The sequence below is a fragment of the Lactuca virosa genome, chromosome 3 (genome assembly GCF_052849685.1).
Source record: "Lactuca virosa cultivar CGN04683 chromosome 3, Lactuca_virosa_CGN04683_v6, whole genome shotgun sequence".
Classification (NCBI taxonomy): Eukaryota; Viridiplantae; Streptophyta; class Magnoliopsida; order Asterales; family Asteraceae; genus Lactuca; species Lactuca virosa.
This window is the reverse complement of record NC_136428.1, coordinates 172,335,720-172,357,041: the sequence shown is the minus strand read 5'-3', so window position 1 is coordinate 172,357,041 and position 21,322 is coordinate 172,335,720. Positions and strand designations below refer to the sequence as shown.

The 21,322-nt window shown below is 41.4% G+C and overlaps 1 protein-coding gene across 1 annotated transcript; it reads left to right on the top strand.

Annotated features, from left to right (window-relative positions):
- Positions 1-18,544: 18,544 nt before the first annotated feature.
- On the top strand, positions 18,545-19,782 carry LOC145166820 (transcription repressor OFP7-like). Its single transcript, XM_079085857.1, has one exon. It carries the CDS (start codon positions 18,603-18,605, stop codon positions 19,674-19,676), a length of 1,074 nt encoding a protein of 357 aa, XP_078941983.1. The 5' UTR covers positions 18,545-18,602; the 3' UTR covers positions 19,677-19,782.
- Positions 19,783-21,322: the final 1,540 nt, after the last annotated feature.

Below are 21,322 nucleotides of genomic sequence, written 5' to 3'. Positions count from 1 at the left end.
GATACGGTTGGTGTTTTTTGTTCTACCTGCTTGACGTATTTCCATTACAGGAGGATTAACAACCATAAGGTCATTAGGAACCTCCTAATCACCATCTTCTTGTAGGGGGTAGACGGCCTCCTCGTACGTTCTTCGATACGTTTCAATTTTATAAGCATCTATAGCCATATGCCCACAATTTTCATTTTTCAAGTGCGTTAAAACCATTATCACATGACCACAAGGCAAACCAGTTAGTTGCCAATAATTGCAAGAACAAGTCTTTCGCCTCAAATCAACTATGCCACCACTTTTGAAGTCATGGACTTTATATGTTGCATTGTCAACACCAGATACCGACCATCATGTTATCCCATCTTTATTTTTTTAACCATAGCATTGGCCCACTTCGTAAGTATTGTTGTATATTTTTTTCTGTTAAAACAATGATATATCATTATATATGACATTCATCATATAATTTGACAAAATTTTAGTCATACCTGCAGCCACCCGAAGTTGGTAAAACCATTTCTGCATAAGCACACGGAAGAACTCAAGAAATGGTAATATAGGCAACTTCCTTGCATGTTTTGATACAGCATTCATGGACTCTACAATGTTTGAGGTCAAGTAATCGTACCTCATGGCAGGGCAATGCGATCTAGTCCATTTATCACATGGAATTTGACTAAGGTACGCCGCTACATATGTTCTAAGAGTACAAAGTCTCCCCTAATACTGTTCAAACTCAGTGGTCTTGTAAGCTCTTACAAGCTTCCAAAACAAAATTGTTGTTTTTATTTTTTTATTTTTTCCAAAGGTGTGCACTATGTTTCCTATTAGATGAAAACCACACAAGCCATGTTGAGCATTTGGAAAAACATTTTGAATACTTACGACAATTGATGCAGCCCTATCCGTTACCAATGTTAGAGCTTCCAAATCACCAATGCATTCATGTAGTTTTTCAAGGAATCATGTCCAAGAATCCGCAGTCTCTTTTGGGCAAATTCCATACCCAATAGGAAATATCTGATTGTTGCCATCCATGGCTACTGCATGCAATATGGTACCTTTGTACTTTCCCTTCAGATAGGCACCATCCATAATAATAACGTTTCTACAAAAACCTCTGAAAGCACGTATCTGCAACAATTTTGTAAAAAGCATGAATATATTAACAATTTATTTTGTTTATAAACACTATATATTTACAAAGTTTTAAATTTAATTTATTTATTTACCGCACAACTAATAGCGAAAAAAATACTCGAAGCGGTCCTCCAAATCAGTTTGTATGTACGCCACAGTCTCAGGATTATGTTTCTTCAAGTTATAAAAATAAACTGGAAGTTTGGAGAAACTTTCTTCGGGGGTCCCCGTCATCAATCCCATAGCAAATTCTCTAGCATGCCACGCTTGTGAATAATTCAAATTAATTTCCAACAACGCATTCATATCTCTAATAATATCTTTAGGCCTCCAAACTCTCAAACTACCTTGACCCATAATGTCATGTATTATGGTTCCCACAACTTCATTAGTTGCTTGCCTGTGATTTGAGTGTATAAGTAATGATCAACATGTGTGCTCCTCATTAAAAGTCTTAATTTCAAACATTTTAGTTCCTTTAGTGATAGTTGCATATAAACGACAATGACAGTTTTCTTGCAAACAAACAACCTCGTACCGAGATTTGCTTGATTTTTGAACCTTAATCTCAAACTTTTCTTTAACCTCTTTGAATTTAATAAAAACGGTTATGTCTTTTTTGGTGTTATAGGTTTGATTCACAAATATTTTGATTATTCGGACCTAAATTGTGAAATGGTCCATGTTCAAGAATAGGTTCTGGACAATGAGGAATAGGAGGAATACAATACCAGGGATTGAAAGCAATTTTCCGTTGCGTGTACTCATCTTCCGACTAGCCTTCATTTGATTTTTCATCATATAATTGATCATCAAAATCAGGTATTTCTCCAAGCTCAAATAAATTCTATTGTTCTAATTCTGTCATGCGCAAATTTGGTTCATTATTATTATCTGATAAAAAGTTATCATTATCTGATACAAACTTATCAGCAACTGAAGCTTTCTTTTCATAACCCACTCCCACGTCATTTTCTCGTCCCCTGGACCGGTTTCCACCATATTGTCTTTCTCCACGACCTCTACTACTTTTTGCTCCAATAAACTGGATGTTCACCACCGGCTGTTCTTCAACTTCCTCACCTACCACCGATAAATACAAATGCACTGTCTGCTTTATTTCAGACATTAGATGTCTCAGGTGAACTACATCTGATTCATCTACAAGCTCCTTGACATACCCACACTTCGGGTGTTTAAAAGACAAAGATATATGACTATTGAACATATCAGCCTTATTTCTAACAATTTGTAATAACATCTGATGGTCAAAGTTAGGAGGAAGATTTAAACCATAGTTTTTCACATTATTTCTAACGTAAACCTCATTTCCATTAACTCACCGCCACAACCCTCCCGTACACAGAATAATAAAACTCAGTTTTACAAAACACTTGTAACACCCGGATTTCCAGGTATATTATTTTAATTATTTATTTTTGTGAATCATTGATCTACTCGACGAGTTGGTGCTATAAATCGTCGCGTAGAAGTGGGGTGGCCACGTAAGATTAATGAACTACTCGACGAGTCCAAGAGTAGACTCGCCGAGTAGGCGCTGTGGGTGGAAACCCTAAATCCCCGGGCCTGTGCCCTATTTAAGGGACCTTATGGCCCTCATTTGCGGCCACCATCACCCTTGAGAGCACCAGAGCACCTGAGAGCGTTGTGAGAGAGAGAGAGAAGGAGCCGTTTTCATCATTCTAAGTGTGATTTTTGCAAGAAAGAAGGAAGGAGGGCAAGCAAGGAAGATTGAGGAGCTCAGATCTACCACCATTTGATCAGAAGAGGCTGCTAGAGGTATTAATCTGTACTCAATCTCGTGTATTTGGTGATCTACTTGAATCTAGGGTTTTCTTATGCCTTCTTTAGCTTGGATTCGAAGTATGTAAGGTCCCAAGGTGGAGTTCTTCTTAGATCTGGACCTTAAGAGGTCCAGAGAGTCCTATCTATCTTGCTTTATGCTATTCTATTAGAGATATGAACCTATGTTGCCATTTTAGAGGCTTTTTCGCCAAAAGAAGCCTTATGGACGTTGCATGAGTGTAAAGGTCGGACCTTTACATGATTTTTGGGTATGGTAAGGTCAGATCTATAGGTTAGAGAAACAGATCTGACCTCAGAAGGTCATTTGAGTGTTGCCATGGAAGGGACTCGCCGAGTCCATTAGTGCACTCGACGAGTAGAGTCGGGGTTGCCCCGCGATTCATGACCAGTGGTAACCGTCGAGTGAAAAGTTTACTCGACGAGTCGAGTGGAGATCTATGAGGATTCGGAAGACGCCTAGACTCGCCGAGTCACACGAGTGTACTCGACGAGTCTGGTCAAATTTTGACTGTTGACTTGAGTTGACTTCAGTTGGCCTTAGAGTTTTGGTCAAGCTGATTCTAGAGAGAGATCTGGGAGGGGTAGAATGGTCTTTTACCCACTCCTTAGAAATGAGGACAAGAGAAAGTATTGATTAGAGATGTTATTATGTTAATAGGAGGAGGCTAGGTCGGGTTATCGAGCACGAGAGGTTATCTGGCATCGTACAAGGTGAGTCTTCTCACTATATTGTACCTAGAGTGGTACCTATGTGTGACCGGAAGGTCTTATGTGCTATCTGATGTATGTGTTGTATGCTATTATATGGTATGGATGTGTTATGTATGTTATGAATGCTCAGGAGCGGAAGGTCATTATGATATGGACCGGAAGGTCAAGATGATATGGACCGGAAGGTCATTACGGGTAGGACCGAAAGGTCTACCAGGGTTGTGGCATGGAAGTCCTCTGAGACACAGTGAACGGAAGGTCTTATAGCCTTGAGTGGTGTATGTGCGTATGTGGTATTTTGCGGAACTCACTAAGCATTTATGCTTACAGTTGTTGTGTTATGTGTTTCAGGTACTAGTGAGGATCGCGGGAAGGCGCCGACATGATCCGTACACACTCATGGAGTTTATGTCTTGAGATTCTGGGATATGTTTTTGTTATGATAACATTGGATACATTATGTTTGACATTATCTTATGAATAAAAGTATGTTTTAAAAACGAAAAATGGTTTTGGAAATTTACGTTGTTACAAGTTGGTATCAGAGCCTTGGTTTGAGGGATTCGGATGCACCTTCGGGTGTATTTGAACTCAAACTGAGGATTTCAGAAAGCTTTTCATAAAAAGGAACAATTTTTCTAAAAAAGTAAAAGACTTTGAGGAAAGCAGAAAGGAGCAGTGTGTACGATCAGCCAGCGCCCGAACGGTGATTTCCCAAAATACCCTTACATTATGTGTTATGAGTTATGATATGTTACACATGCGAGAGTAGGCTAGGTATTCATATTAGGACTAGAGTGGCCTGATTTGTGATGCCTTAGCCTAGGAAGATTTCTGCTGCTATAAGATGCTTGAGAGCGAGTAGGTAGCAGTGAGGAGCTTATGAGAGGTCTACCGAAGGGTAGCCTATGCTAGCGAGATGTAGAGTACTTGTGATCTGGGATCCTAGGAGGAGGACTTGAGGTGAATACTGATGCGGTGTGGACAGTAGTATAGGGCCCGTACTATTGAAGACACTGGATCAGTGCGCAGTCCAAGTAAAAATCCTTAGGGTACTAGGGGACAAGTAGGGTTGAGTAATCGAGTGCGAGTATGCTCGAGCGAGTCTCTAATATTTTTTATGTTGTATTTCAGATACATTATGGTTGGGACACGCCACAGACCTGAGATGAGCGGCGTGAATGACGAGGAGCTTCGTCAGATGATCCACGATGAGGTGGCTGCGGCGATCCGAGCCGAGATTCCGGAGATGTTTGGGTCTATCAAGACCACATTGATTGAGACCTTTGATGAGCGGTACGCAGCGGTTACTGAGGCTGCGGCTGCTACAGCTACTGCAGCTGTTGCTGCTGCTAGAACTCAGGGGGTGACTCGTTGCTGTTCCGGGAGTTCAGCAACACGAAGCCACCAGAGTTTGATGGGACGCAGGATCCGATTACTGCGATGAGATGGGTTTCTGATATCGAGGGATGCTTCTACACCTGCTCGTGTCCGGAGCATCTGAGGGTTCGGTTTGCACTGAACCAGCTTCGCTTGAGGGCGAAGGACTGATGGAAGTTTGTGACGGCAGACTTCACTACGGCGGAGCTTACTGCGGTGACCTGGGAGAGGTTCACCATGATGTTTCGAGATGAGCATGTTCCCCCTGTGGAGAGTGAACGTTTAGCCCAGGAGTTCTTGTCCCTCAAGCAGGGAACTGAGTCTGTGACAGTGATTACGAGGATGTTTCATGAGAGGGCGTTGTTTTGCCTTGAACACGTGTCGTCTGAGCAGGCACGTATGAGCCGGTACTTGAGCATTTTGAGGAGGGATATCAGGGAGTTTGTGGCGAACTCATCATACCGGATATTTGCTGAGCTCCAGGCAAATACCTGGAAAGAGGTAGATTGAGCTGGAGACTCAGGCCCGGGAGGAGGCCGAGTCTCAGGGGAGGGACCTGTGACAACCCGAAATTTCTATTCTGTACAACCATTCACTTCAATAGAATACAGAACAGTTTCTGCTAACTTTTGAGTTGTGTAGAGTCATTTTGAGTGTCCTAAAACCTAGTACTTCAGGAGATAACAGGAGAGAGGATGCCCACGGGTTTATTGTGTAGCAAGAATGTCCCAAAACTCCAAGAGTTTGGAGTTTACGGCCTAAACAAGGTGTTTACGGCCGTAAACCCCAAGGGTATAAATATGGCACTTAGCCATTTTAATCACTTTTTCACTTTTCAAGATCCAAAACTCAAATCCTCTCAAGTATCATCCGATTTTCCTTCTTGATCTTCAACTTTGTAAGTGTTTCTAGCCCTTATAATTTGATATCTTACTTAATCTAGTGATCTTGCATGATTCCATCCGTGAAATCATTCCAAATGTGTAGATCTTCAAGTTTCACCAAGAACACACACTAGTGTTCTTGGACTTTTAGCACCTTTTCAAGCTTCTACCTAGTAAGAACACCTTGGACCGTAAACCCTAATAAGGGTACCAAAGTGTGCCCTAGTCCCTTACTAAGCCTTGGAAACTAGCCTAGATCCCTTCCTTGATGTTCTTAGTACTTGAAAACATCAAAAGACCATAAACCATTTGGGTTTACGGCCGTAAACCCAAGGAGAAGTGGTCCAAGGACCGTAAACTCCACAAAGGAGTGAAATGGTGCCCTAATCTCTTCCTAAGGCTTATACTTCAAGTAGAAATGCTTCTAAGGACTTGTAAAGCTTCAAAACTCAACATGGTAAAAGTACCATGAGTTTACGGCCGTAAACTCATGGGTTTACGACCGTAAACTCAATGAGTTATGGTCACAAAACCGTAAACTCCAATAAAGGGTCCCCTTGAACCATAAACTCAATAGCAATGTCCTACAACACTTAGATGCAATCCTTAGGACTTATAGCACTTAAATAAGGTGTTTTACATGTCCTAGGATGTCTAAACTTTGTTAATTAGTTGTTTTATAACTAATTGGATACATATATGTGTTATTATATGTTAACTAGGATCATTGTGTGTGTACAAGTCTTCACTTGACACCTAGCATCCTATACATTCCGTTCATCCAAACCACTCACTACAGTTGAGTTCATACCCCTTAATTAACCTTTTAAATGCTTTTATGGGGGGAATACAAGTTGAACTATAACAGTTATTATATCAATCACATGTGATTAATAACTACCAAACAAATGGATTTCTTACTTTTCAAACTGTGTTACCAAACTGTTTTACTTCAAACTGTTTTACAAACTCTTTTACATACCAAATGCTTTTATCAAACTCTTTTACATGTTAAATACTTTTACTTAAACTCTTTTAAACTTATATTCTGTTAAAAGTGTATCTATATAGATATAGTTATATAAGTAGGGTTGAAAGGACTTAGGACTGATAGCTTACCTTATTTCCTGTTCCTTGTTTGGTTGTGGACTTAGGGTGTTCCGATTATTTGTCCGAAGGTCGTTTGAATCCTAGTTATATATTATGTATATGTATATAGATACAAAGGTTCCTTCTTTCATTCAGTTCAATACCTTTGGGTAGCAAAGGTATACACACATGTTCATTCATTCCAACAACATTACTAGTAAACTATAATAGGTATAGTTTAGGGAGATACTAATACTATTACTAGAACAATGAAACATACAATGAGTCAGTTCATACATGAGTCATAACAAACAAACAATAGATACTATGATGAGAAACAAACAATAGATACTATGATGAGAAACAAACAATAGAATACTATGATGAGAAACAAACATACATGCTAGACAGGGAGAGAACACACAATACAGCTAGCACATACATATACTAGAACATTATTACATTTATGTGAGCCACTAAACGGGGCATGGCACTACCTGTCATGACCGTTTTTGTATCCAGAATCTCCGTAAGTGGGGAGCGTATGAGTTTGTGTATAGATCTATACTGGATTGACTATCCTACACCTTGCTGCTCGCTACATTGGGACTTGCAAGTCTACGGGTGCCAAACGTCATTTCTTACGACGTCTTACATCGTCGTTTTTCTATAGAGTCGGTAGCAGGATACAGGCCGATCACATGGTACTTTAAATAACAATTGGTTTAAGGTAGTTAGTACAGCAGTAGTTACTTAATACAACACTACAGTACTATTTCATTTTCCCATTACATTTACTTTGTGATCTTCACACAATAAACAATAATGTAAAAACTATATTTTTGGTTAATGATAGTAGGATTTGGGAAAATACACACTCTTACAAGAGACACACACACAGATACTAGATGCCTTGGTAGAAGGCTACTTTTAGTAGGAAACATAGGGTTTTCTAGGAGAGTTCAAACAATTACAAACTTTTACAAACTTATACAATTACAGACTTACAAGCACTTTCATACAAACACAGACATTAATATACTTATGATCTCACCAGCTTTAAAGCTGATAAACTCTTTCAAAATAACTTGTATTCTCAGGTCACCAGTAGACAGGTACCGGTGCCAGGTTTTGAGAAGATGGAGCTCGTTCAAGACTCATCTTTTATTTTGATGTATATTTTTGGTGTCTATATAACTTGACAGAACACACTTGTATGACATTATATTATTAATGCAATGGATGATGTTGTTGCTTGTTTACTACTTTGCATTGTTGTGATACTGAACATGACGTCCTCCACCCCCGAACGTTTCCGCCATTCCGGTTTTGGGGTGTGACAGATTGGTATCAGAGCATTGTTTATAGTGAATCGAGTGTATCAACCCATAAAAGATATACGAACTATAAACACAGCGGGATTAAAATACTCTGATAAAGAGTTTATACTTTTAAATAATAAAATATTTAACCAAGTATACATACCTACATTCATACTAAAATCAGTGTCACTAGGACTGAACAAAAGTATTACGATTGTTGGACAGCACAAGTAGACTTAGAGACATATAGTCAAAGCTGGGAAGATGTAGCCTGATCAACTACATTATCCGAGGAGTGATTAGCATGTGCCTAAGTGTGGTTGTGAGGTTGCAACAAGTCTAAAAACTTACCAACACTACTACAATGAGAACAATAGAACAGAACATAAACTTAAAATACTATAGGAGTATTTTGTGTTACTTTAATTACTTATCTGAGAACTAAAGGCCTTTATTAGTATATCAATAGTTGCTAAGTGGATACGCTAAGGTTATATGTATCTAGGATATCATAGACTTAGAATCTGTGATCTTTGCTTTACTTCCTGTTCCTTGTTTGGTTGTGGGCTTAGAGGTAGGGTCACTTATTCGAAGGTCTATCCTGTCTTGGTTACATATAACTGGTATGCACTATGCAAATGTTGAAGTAACTGATAAAGATCATCTTATAATTATCTAATTAGTACGTCTATTTAGTTATTTCTTTATCCCTTTTCTCGCGTAGATATCATGGCTGGATTCCATATCCCCGGAGACCCGTACTACCCCAACAACGGCAATGCAGGATGGCTGGGAGAAGAGCCAGAAGATGATCACCCAATCCCATTGGATGATCACGAAGCTGAAGGCTTTTATGAGTATTCTGACTCAGAGCCAGAAGTCAACAACCTACCCCCAGCTGCGCAGGACCCAAACCTAAATCCTCGTCCAGCATTTCAAGGACCCACTCCTCTGTGGGCCACAAAATTGAATAGATGGAGTCAGGAACATGGTCAACCCATTCCCTACAATGGAGACAAAAGCTTCTACAACCTCACCGAGGGAGGTTCAGCTGACAGAGTCCTACCCATCATGGTTCATACAAAGGGGACGAAGATTGAAAGATACATATGGGGGCTGGTGCCTCCATTCCATGGAAATGTTTTGGCTTCAAACCCCACTACATTTGATAGTGCCAAGCGATTGGCACAACGGCTTATAGATCACAAGGTTCGTACCCCGACCACAACAACAACCCTGGCCATCTCAGAACCCGCCAGAACCGCTGATTCCAAGCGGAAGTTTTGGGATGATAAGAGAAAGACGAAGGCTGCCAAAAAGCAGTAGGTCGTGGCAGTTCATGCTGCGATAGCACCTGCCGCCGTTGCTCCGGTAAAGCAGTACGCTGGAAGTTTGCCTAAGTGCAACAAATGCAACTTCCACCACGTCGGTGCCTGCCGGGAAATGCAGTGTTTGAACTGCAACAAGAAGGGGCACACTGCCTGTTTCTGCAAAGCTCCGGCTAGGCCAATCAACCAAGTCCACGGTATAGGAGTGGGCAACGCTTGCTACGGTTGTGGCGAGGTAGGCCACTACAAAAGGAACTGCCCGAAGACAGGGAATGCCGGTGGAGTGGCAAGAGTTCTGGCCATAGGCCATGAGGAAGCGGTTGCCGACCCCACAGTGGTCACTGGTACGTTTCTCCTCGATAACTCTTATGCATGCATACTGTTTGATAGTGGAGCGGAGAGGAGCTTCGTGAACCAAAAATTTGCTCATTTACTTAAGCAAAAATCACGAGCACTTAAAGAACCGTTCACTGTAGAAATGGCTAATGGAAAGACAGAAAGCACTAGCAGTATATTCATAGGGTGTACCCTAACTCTAGATAGCCATTCTTTTTCGATCGACCTCATGCCGGTCCTAATTAAAAGTTTCGACGTCATTATCGGCATGGATTGGTTGAGCCCTCATCGTGCCGACATCATGTGTTACGAAAAGGTTGTACGCCTTAATCTGCCGTCTGGCGAAACTCTAGTAGTTTATGGCGACAAACCCGGCACGAACCTTCGTATCATCTCGAGCATTCAAGCTCAAAAATTCTTACGAAAGGAATGTCACGCATTCCTTGCTCATGTGGTCGATGTGAGCCAAGAAACGAAAGACATTCAAAACATTCCAGTAGTACGCGACTTTCCCGACATCTTTCCAGAAGAACTCCCAGGATTACCTCTGCAACGTCAAGTCGAGTTCCGAATCGACTTAGTTCCAGGGGCTACCCCCGTTGCCAAATCGCCCTATCGTCTAGCACCTGCAGAGATGCAAGAACTGTCCTGTCAACTTAACGAACTGCTTAGCAAGGGCTTTATAAGACCAAGCTTCTCACCCTAGGGAGCTCCAGTCTTGTTCGTCAAGAAGAAAGACGGATCGTTTCATATGTGCATCGACTACAGGGAGCTCAACAAGCTAACCGTCAAAAATCGTTATCCTTTGCCTCGTATTGACGATTTATTTGACCAACTTCAAGGGGCGAATTTCTTTTCCAAAATCGACTTAAGATCCGGATATCACCAACTGCGAGTGATAGAGGAGGATGTTCCGAAGAAAGCATTCCGAACTTGTTATGGGCACTACGAATTCGTAGTGATGCCGTTCGGATTAACAAACGCGCCCGCAGTATTCATGGACTTAATGAATAGGGTGTGTCGTCCTTACTTGGATCAGTTTGTCATCGTCTTCATCGATGACATACTTATCTACTCTCGTAGTAAGGAAGAGCATAGTCAACATCTACGACAGGTTTTAGAAACACTACGTTCGGAGAAGCTCTATGCGATGTTCTCGAAATGCGAATTTTGGATCCGAAGAGTCGAATTCTTAGGGCACGTGGTTAGCGAAGAGGGAATACACGTGGACCCTTCCAAAATTAAAGCCATTGAGAACTGGTCAGCACCGAAGACGCCCATTGAGGGACAGCACAGGGAGCACCGTAGGGATTTGCCCCTGCTGTCGTGCGAGCTACTGAGGTTCGGCCGGTGAAGGCCGAGGCACCGAAGGCTCGCGGGAGAGCCTTCCAGTTGACAGCGGAGGAGGTCCGCGCAGCGCCCGATGTCGTGGCTGGTATGTATTCTTTCATTTATTTATGCTGAGTTTGAGATATTGTGCTTATATTATGATATGCGTAGGTACTTTTCTTGTGAATTCTGTACCTGCTTTGGTGTTATTTGACTCGGGTGCGAGTCGATCATTTGTGTCTTTTTCCTTTAGTCAGCACATCAGTATTCAGCGGGAGGCGTTGAGTCGACCTCTACGAGTTTCCATAGCTGACGAGCGAGCGGTGTATGCTACGGATGTGATTCGAGGATGTGTACTCGAGATCTTCGGTGTGGAGTTTCCGATTGAACTGGTCTCGATTGCGATGGGGGACGTGTGTGTCATACTGGGGATGGATTGGTTGAGCCGATTTGGGGTTGTTATAGACTGCGAGCGACAGTTGGTGACGATAAGAGACCCTAGTGGGGGAGTACTTACGGTGTACGGTAAGGGTACCCATTCTGGGTCAGCATTTTGTTCGGCTGCTAGAGCGAGGCGGAGCCTACAGCAGGGCTGTAGCGGGTTTGTGGCTTATGTGATGGATTCACGGGGGGCCGCAGAGGGGCTGGGTTCGATTAGTGATGTACCGATAGTGCGCGAGTTCTCGGATGTTTTCCCCGAGGAGTTGTCGGGTGTGCCTCCCGAGAGGCAAGTGGAGTTTCGTATCGATTTGGTTCCGGGAGCGGTGCCTATCGCCAAGGCGCCCTATTGCCTTGCGCCACCAGAGATGCAGGAGTTATCCTCACAGCTTCAGGAGCTGTTGGGGAAAGGATTTATCAGGCCGAGTAGCTCACCTTGGGGAGCGCCGATCCTTTTTGTCAAGAAAAAGGATGGTTCACACCGGATGTGCATTGATTACCGGGAGTTGAACAAGTTGACGGTCAAGAACCGTTATCCACTACCGAGGATTGATGATCTGTTCGATCAGTTGCAGGGAGCATCTTGGTTCTCCAAGATATATTTGAGTTCTGGATATCACTAGATGAGGGTGCGAGATGAGGATATCCAGAAGACGGCGTTCAGGACTCGTTATGGGCATTACGAGTTCGTGGTGATGCCTTTTGGGCTCACCAACGCACCGGCAGCGTTCATGGATCTCATGAACAGGGTGTGCAGAATGATGTTGGATCGTTTGGTGATCGTGTTCATCGACGATATTCTGGTGTATTCGAGATCCAGAGAGCAGCATGAGGAACATTTGAGAGAGATCCTCGGAGTATTGAGGTCGGAGAGGCTTTACGCCAAATTCTCCAAGTGCGATTTCTGGTTACGAGAGGTCCAGATCTTGGGGAATCTCGTTAACCAGAATGGGATATTGGTCGATCCGGCCAAGATTGAGGCTGTGATGAGTTGGGAGGTGCCGAGATCCCCCACCGAGATCAGGAATTTTCTGGGTTTGGCCGGCTACTATCGGAGATTTATCAAGGATTTCTCCAAGATTGTCGTGCCTCTCACCAGGTTGACCCAGAAGGGCGTTGCTTTTTCATGGGGTCCGGAGCAGCAGACCTCGTTTGAGACTCTTCGCCAGAGGTTGTGCGAAGCCCCGGTGTTATCCCTTCCAGAGGGAATGGAGGATTTTGTGGTGTACTACGACGCATCGATATCGGGGTTAGGTGTTGTGCTTATGCAGAGGGGGCATGTGATAGCGTATGCATCGAGGCAGCTGAAGCCTCATGAGACGAGGTATCCCACCCACGATCTGGAGTTGGGGGCAGTGGTGGTCGCCCTCAAGATCTGGCATCACTATCTGTATGGGGTTTGGTATACCATATACACGGACCACAAGAGTTTGAAGTATTTGATGGATCAGCCCAACCTGAATATGCGCCAGAGGAGATGGTTGGATGTAGTAAAGGATTACGATTGTGAGATCCTGTACCACCCGGGCAAAGCTAATGTTGTAGTTGATGCTCTGAGCCATAGGGTAGAGAGTGCCCCGATTCGAGATACTTGTATGCGATTGACAGTGATGACTCCGTTGTTGGACACCATTCGGGAGGCCCAGGCAGAGGCCGTGATACCAGAGAACCGCAAGAGGGAGCGGGTGATCGGACAGGTGTCTGAGTTCGTTACCGATAGCCGAGGGCTGGTGACCTTTCAAGGTCGGATTTGGGTGCCGTATGCAGGCGGGGCACGTACCATTCTGATGGAAGAGGCGCACAGGTCGAGGTTCTCGATCCATCCCGGGGCCACTAAGATGTATTTGGACCTGAAGAGAGAGTATTGGTGGCCTTGTATGAAGATGGATGTCGCGTGGTTTGTTGAGAGGTGCTTGACATGTCGCAAGGTTAAGGTCGAGCACCAGCGTCCGCATGGCAAGTTACAGCCACTTGAGATTCCCCAGTGGAAGTGGGAACATATTTCTATGGATTTTATCACCAAATTGCCGAGGACTGCGAGGGGCGTCGATGTAATTTGGTGATCGTTGACCGGCTGACGAAGAGCGCTCACTTCCTTGCTATCAGTGAGAGCTCTTCCGCAGAGAGGCTGGCCGAGTTGTATGTGAGAGAGTTGGTATCGCGTCATGGAGTACCGATCTTGATTGTGTCAGATCGAGATGTATGTTTCACTTCCAGGTTCTGGAAGAAGTTCCATGAGGAGTTGGGTACGAGGCTGCATTTCAGTACCGCATACCACCCACAGACGGACGGGCAGAGTGAGCGGACGATTCAGATGCTCGAGGATATGCTTCGATCATGTGTGTTAGACTTCGGAGGAAGTTGGGGCACGTACTTGCCATTGGCTGAGTTTTCCTATAACAATAGCCACCATTCGAGTATTGGTATGCCTCCCTTCGAGTTGTTGTATGGGAGGAGATGTCGGACTCCCATTTGTTGGGGTGAGGTAGGGCAGCGCGTGATGGGTAGCACCGAGATAGTGCTTCAGACGACTGAGCAGATACAGTAGGTCCGGCAGAGGTTGTTGACAGCTCAGAGTCGCCAGAAGAGTTATACGGATAGGCGACGATCCGAGCTTGAGTTCCAGGTGGGAGACTTCGTACTCCTGAAGGTGTCTCCTTGGAAAGGAGTGATCCGATTCAGGAAGAGGGGCAAGCTGCGGCCCCGGTATATTGGTCCGTTCAGGGTGACCGCGAGGGTGGGCCGGGTAGCGTACCGTTTGGAGCTACCTGCGGAGTTGAGCCAGATTCATGATACCTTCCACGTGTCTCAATTGAGGAAGTGTATAGCCGACGAGTCGGCGGTGGTGCCGCTGGAGGATATTCAGGTGGATGCGAGACTGAATTATGTTGAGAGACCGATCACGATCCTGGATCGGGAGATCAAGGTCCTGCGAAACAAGGAGGTTCCCCTGGTTCAGGTCCAGTGGCAACATCGGAGAGGGTCCGAGTTGACTTGGGAGCTGGAGGCGGAGATGCGGGAGCAACATCCTGAGTTACTTGCGGAGCGAGACTTTGAGGGCGAAGTCTGATTCTAGTGGGGGAGAATTGTAACACCCGGATTTCCAGGTATATTATTTTAATTATTTATTTTTGTGAATCATTGATCTACTCGACGAGTTGGTGCTATAACTCGTCGAGTAGAAGCGGGGTGGCCACGTAAGATTAATGAACTACTCGACGAGTCCAAGAGTAGACTCGCCGAGTAGGTGCTGTGGGTGGAAACCCTAATCCCCCGGCATGTGCCCTATTTAAGGGACCTTATGGCCCTCATTTGCGGCCACCATCACCCTTGAGAGCACCAGAGCACCTGAGAGCGTTGTGAGAGAGAGAAGGAGTCGTTTTCATCACTCTAAGTGTGATTTTTGCAAGAAAGAAGGAAGGAGGGCAAGCAAGGAAGATTGAGGAGCTCAGATCTACCACCATTTGATTAGAAGAGGCTGCTAGAGGTATTAATCTGTGCTCAATCTCGTGTATTTGGTGATCTACTTGAATCTAGGGTTTTCTTATGCCTTCTTTACCTTGGATTCGAAGTATGTGTGGTCCCATGTGGAGTTCTTCTTAGATCTGGACCTTAAGAGGTCCAGAGAGTCCTATCTATCTTGCTTTATGCTATTCCATTAGAGATATGAACCTAGGTTGCCATTTTAGAGGCTTTTTCGCCAAAAGAAGCTTTATGGACGTTGCATGAGTGTAAAGGTCGGACCTTTACGTGATTTTTGGGTATGATAAGGTCAGATCTATACGTTAGAGAAACAGATATGACCTCAGAGGTCATTTGAGTGTTGTCATGGAAGGGACTCGCCGAGTCCATTAGTGCACTCGACGAGTCGAGTCGGGGTTGCCCCGCGATTCATGACTAGTGGTAACCGTCGAGTGAAAAGTTGACTCGACGAGTCGAGTGGAGATCTATGAGGATTCGGAAGACGCCTGGACTCGCCGAGTCACACGAGTGTACTTGACGAGTCTGGTCAAAGTTTGACTGTTGACTTGAGTTGACTTCAGTTGGCCTTAGAGTTTTGGTCAAGCTGATTCTAGAGAGAGATCTGGGAGGGGTAGAATGGTCTTTTACCCACTCCTTAGAAATGAGGACAAGAGAAAGTATTGATTAGAGATGTTATTATGTTAATAGGAGGAGGCTAGGTCGGGTTATCGAGCACGAGAGGTTATCCGGTATCGTACGAGGTGAGTCTTCTCACTATACTGTACCTAGAGTGGTACCTATGTGTGATCGGAAGGTCTTATGTGCTATGTGATGTATGTGTTGTATGCTGTTATATGGTACGGATGTGTTATGTATGTTATGAATGCTTAGGACCGGAAGGTCGTTATGATATGGACCGAAAGGTCAAGATGATATGGACCGGAAGGTCATTACGGATAGGACCGGAAGGTCTACCAGGGTTGTGGGACGGAAGTCCTCTGAGACACAGTGACCGGAAGGTCTTATAGCCTTGAGTGGCTTATGTGCGTATGTGGTATTTTGGGAAACTCACTAAGCATTTATGCTTACAGTTGTTGTGTTATGTGTTTCACTTACTAGCGAGGATCGCGGGAAGGCGCCGACATGAACCGTACACACTCATGGAGTTTATGTCTTGAGATTCTGGGATATGTTTTTGTTATGATAACATTGGATACATTATGTTTGACATTATCTTATGAATAAAAGTATGTTTTAAAAACGAAAAATTGTTTTGGAAATTTACGTTGTTACAACACTCTTCACAAAGACAACGAAAAACGACTTCTAATGATTGAAGCATTCATAAAAATGAAAAAAATTTGTTTATGGTCACTAAAAGTCATAAAAAACGATAATAACTTGAAAAAAACATATATAATCGTCAATTAATGCTTAAACACAACTACAACTACCATTTCCGCAGAGAAATAAAGATTTTCGCAGAGGTGTAGTGTAGATCCGCAGAGACAACTCTGCGAATCAGTCAACTGTCGATTCCTCAAAGATATAAAACTTCCGTAGATGTGTACAACAGATCCGCAGAACCACCTCTGCGGAACCATTAAAGCCACAATTTTTTTTGTCATTTAGTGGCGCAACGTCATTTCCTCGGTACTGTGCATCGTTCCTCAGAAAATTAAGGGGATCCGTAGAGCTCCCTCTACAGATCTCGTGATAATTTTTCAAAACTCAAAATTTCACGTTTATTTGCTTAAAACACCCCTAACTTTTAGTTATTTCATGAATTCTCTCTCTCTCTCTCTCTATATATATATATATATATATATATATATATATATATATATATATAAGAATTTGGTGTCAAATTAAAACTTGATGAACATGATTTTACGTTGCTATTTAGCAAGCGAAGTTTTTGCCCTACCATGTTAAAAAAAATAATTGATTTTGTACATTTTGTCTTACAAAGTGTGTAAGAGATCCTTCTATTTTTTATATTATTAAAAAGAGAGAAAAGAAAAGACTTTAGGGAAGAAAAAAGAGAGAAAAGAAAAGACATTGGCATGCATTACATGATTTTGTTCCCTCATTGGATGCTTGTAATCTCTTTTGCAAAATCAACTTTTTTCCAAGGGTGAGAAGGTCTCTTGACCTAATTGTAAACCCAATACCCATCTCAACTTTTTCTCTTAATTTCTTTTAATTTTCAACAAATAAAGAATAGTTACCCTTTTGCTACAATAGAATAAAGGGTATATTTGATATTTAAAAAGTTTATAAAGCATTTGTTGTATATACAGTTCCATTGTCAGTCCTTAAATTTTTCTATTTACACTTGTACACGACAACACATATGTATTAAATACTATATATAAAAACGTATAATATTTTAATTATATATATTTTTAATCACAATTGAATAGTATGTTTTGACCAAAAATCTAACTTAAAGAAAAAGACAAATAATTGGGCAATAATATGTAATTTACCATGCACTTTGAGCCAAACACCTCCTATATTTGACTTGTTACAATCTAAGACATCAAACACCAAGATAAATGAAATTATATCCAAAAGCCGAATACAAACACCACATCTTATGTAATCAAGGCTATCAATATAGGTCATGAAATTTGTCCTTTTATGTTTGGAACCTTTTCTTTTGCACCCTTGCTTCATCTTCTTGTACATCATGCCTTATAGCTTGTACCCCTATTTTCATTATGTATTGTCGACTCTAATCAATGATCTTTAGAGATTGAAAACATCTCAATAATTTTAATCGATACAGATACAGATTCCACTAGAAGACGGAAAACTTTTTATCGTTGTAATTTCATTTCAATCAAATTAAGAAAAAGTGATATATATTTAGAAAATATATATAAAAACTGTGATTGATTGATCAATACATGAGCTGTGTCAAACTCTATAAATGCTCATGCTGAGTCAAATTTTATAACAGTGTCAAGATTTATATATTCAATTGTGTTCAACAGTTGTTTAAAGCATTTAAATAGTTTCTTTTGAGGTTTTTATTCAAAAATATAACCATTTAAAAAAATACAAAATCCTTTATTTTGTTTTATTACTAGATATAACATTATAACATATTATATATACCTAATTAATAATTAATAATTCTTTAAAATATAAAAATTAAAATAGATCAAATTTTAATCTCCTGTTGACCCAGTACGTAGAATAAAACGCCGACTCCTCCCCACCCCTACCCACCCCAACCCCACCCCCACCCCCAACCCCATCCAACCATATTATTATCTTATAACATGCCAGTTGCCACTTCATGGTCTTATAAATCTTCAGTTTCCTCATTTTCATCACCCAACTCAGTAAAAATGGCGAAATTTAAGCTGCGGATCTTTCAATCATGCCGATCAAAAGACCCTTCGGACCTGCCGGAGCATCCCGTCCCGGCGTTTCAACGTCACAACATCTTCACCGTCGATTATCCACCAACCACCGCACCGCTGCCGATCTCTAAGCATCAACCACATCGCTCTTCCTTCAAAAGCCACGTCTCCTCCGCCTTCGGATGTGGCTCCAAATCCGGAGACCAGTCCGACTCCGAATACTTCCAGTGGCAAGAAGACGAGCAATGGCATGTTGTTGCTAAAATATACGACGCCGAGTCCCCTCGCCGGAAAATATACAACTCCTCCGTCTCCGGTGGTGATACTGACGATGACCGTTTCCCGCTGCCGTTACTACCATTGCCTCCGGTGGACAAAAAGAAAAGACGTCGGGGTAGAAGAGCGAAGGTAAACAGATTAAGAAACATCAGCACATCCTCTGGTGATAGTGGTCTTTTTAGCAGCGAGTATAGCATCCATGAAGGTGGCGAAGACGAAGCTCTTCACGGCGGAGATGGCGGTGAAGTGGAAGATGAAACCGAAACCCTAATTTCATCTTCTAGAAGCTTCTCAACGGATTCGTCAACAGATTTCAACCCTCAGCTAGAAACCATACGTGAGTGCGCGCCAATTTCACTCTCGCATCGCTACAAATTCAACAAAAAGCGAAATTCATCATCGAAGCGCAGCAGCCGAGGCCATGGAAACAGTGGCGGAGGAGGTGGAGGAGGAGGAATGATGATGATGATGTGTAAAGGCAGTTCCGGTATGTCGCCTGAATGGGGATCCCCGGCGAGGTTGTCGGTTTTTAAAAAGCTTATACCTTGTAAAGTGGAGGGGAAGATGAAGGAGAGCTTCGCAGTGGTGAAGAGATCGGAGGATCCATTTGAAGATTTCAAGAGATCGATGATGGAGATGATAATGGAGAAGCAGATGTTTGAGGAGACTGATCTTGAGCAGCTTTTGCAGTGTTTCTTGTCGTTGAATTCAAGGTTTCACCATGGCGTGATTGTGGAAGCTTTCTCGGAGATCTGGGACACCATGTTTGGTGATGATTGAACTTGATGTAGATCCATTACCAAACTCAAAGTCAACAAATTCCATGTTCCATGTTTCATGTGATCATGATAATCTAACTAATATATATATACACTACATTAATTAACTAACTGACTTTATTTGTTTATGTCATAATAATTTGGTTGTGACTGATTATCGAAGCATCCTACAAATTAGACAATCGCACCAATGCAATCCAATTTTTATATATTTATTTATTATTGAAAGGCAGTGCAATCAAGCCAGTATTTCAGTTGTTTCATATCACTTTTTGTAGTTAGAGAACACAACAGTAAAATTCCAATACTCTTTGAAAAATGGACATTACCATTTACAAACACATTAACAACAATCTTTACAGTTTTTAACAAAATATTTATTATTTTCTATTAATTAATATTCATTGAATATATATATATATATATATATATATATATATATATATATATATATATAATGAAATGTGAACTACAAATATTATGTTAATATTGGCCGTTTCATTATTGGATTAAAAACATGAAAAGTTAAAAGTGGATGCTATTAACATCTCATAACATTACTATATAATTACTATTATTTTTTTATAAAGGCATAATCAAAGAATGGTTAATAAATATATATGAAATGTGAGATTTTCAATGAATATCAATTTCGGTTAAATTTCAAATATGTAATTAAATTATAATACCAAGATACGTATCATAATTTCCAAAGGTTCATGGGAAAATAATCAGAAATTCTTGAAGAATAAAGTGTTTAATCTTGAACCTTAATTTGATTTTTAAGGAGTAATGATTAAGAATCGGTTCAACTTAACAATGAATCAAATATTTTTTTTGTAGAAATTAGGGTTAAGAATCAGTTTAACCTAAGGGCATCCACAATGCATTGAACTTCATAGAGTTCAATGGATTGCCACATCATCTTTCGACAATCCATACAACTTTCATTTTTTTAAAATGCATTGAACTTCACAAAGTTCAATAGATTGTTACAAAATATAATTTATAGTAAATATTTAAGAATTAAAAACTTTCATTTTTCCCATTGAAGAGTTCAATGGTCATTGAACTCCAAATCCATTGAATGTCAACGTGACATCCCACAATAGTGGAGTTTCATCCATTAAATGACACATAGACTTGTCACCTCATTCAACTCTCTCATTGAACTCACCATTGTGGATGCTCTAACAAAGAATCAAATATACTTGCAAAATTTAGGGTAAAATTAATTTAGTATATTTCATTCTTTAAAAATTAGAATTAATTCATTAAAAATATGTTGATTCATAAATATCCTTGAACCATTGAACCACAAAATGTACAACAACTAGATTCTTTAAGAATGTCCATCAATTCAATTCTTAGAAGATGTAATCAATTACATTCTTTAAAAATGTATAGCAACTACATTTAAAAAAAACAAAAAAAAAACTGATGAATGAAAAGAAGGTTTGCAGGTCATGTTTTCTCTTTGACAAGTACACTATTTGGTAATAGATTTGGAAAAGTATATGTGAGAATTAAAAAGAAATTGATGAACATGAGCTTTATAGGTATATGTTTTATCTATGTCAAATATATTCTTTAAGAACCAATCTCACCCTTCCTCCTTGAAATCGAGTTGCAGGTTCAAAAATATAG

Excerpts from the sequence above, each read along its gene's own strand:
- LOC145166820 (XM_079085857.1), top strand. The coding sequence starts at position 18,603 with ATGGCGAAATTTAAGCTGCGGATCTTTCAATCATGCCGATCAAAAGAC.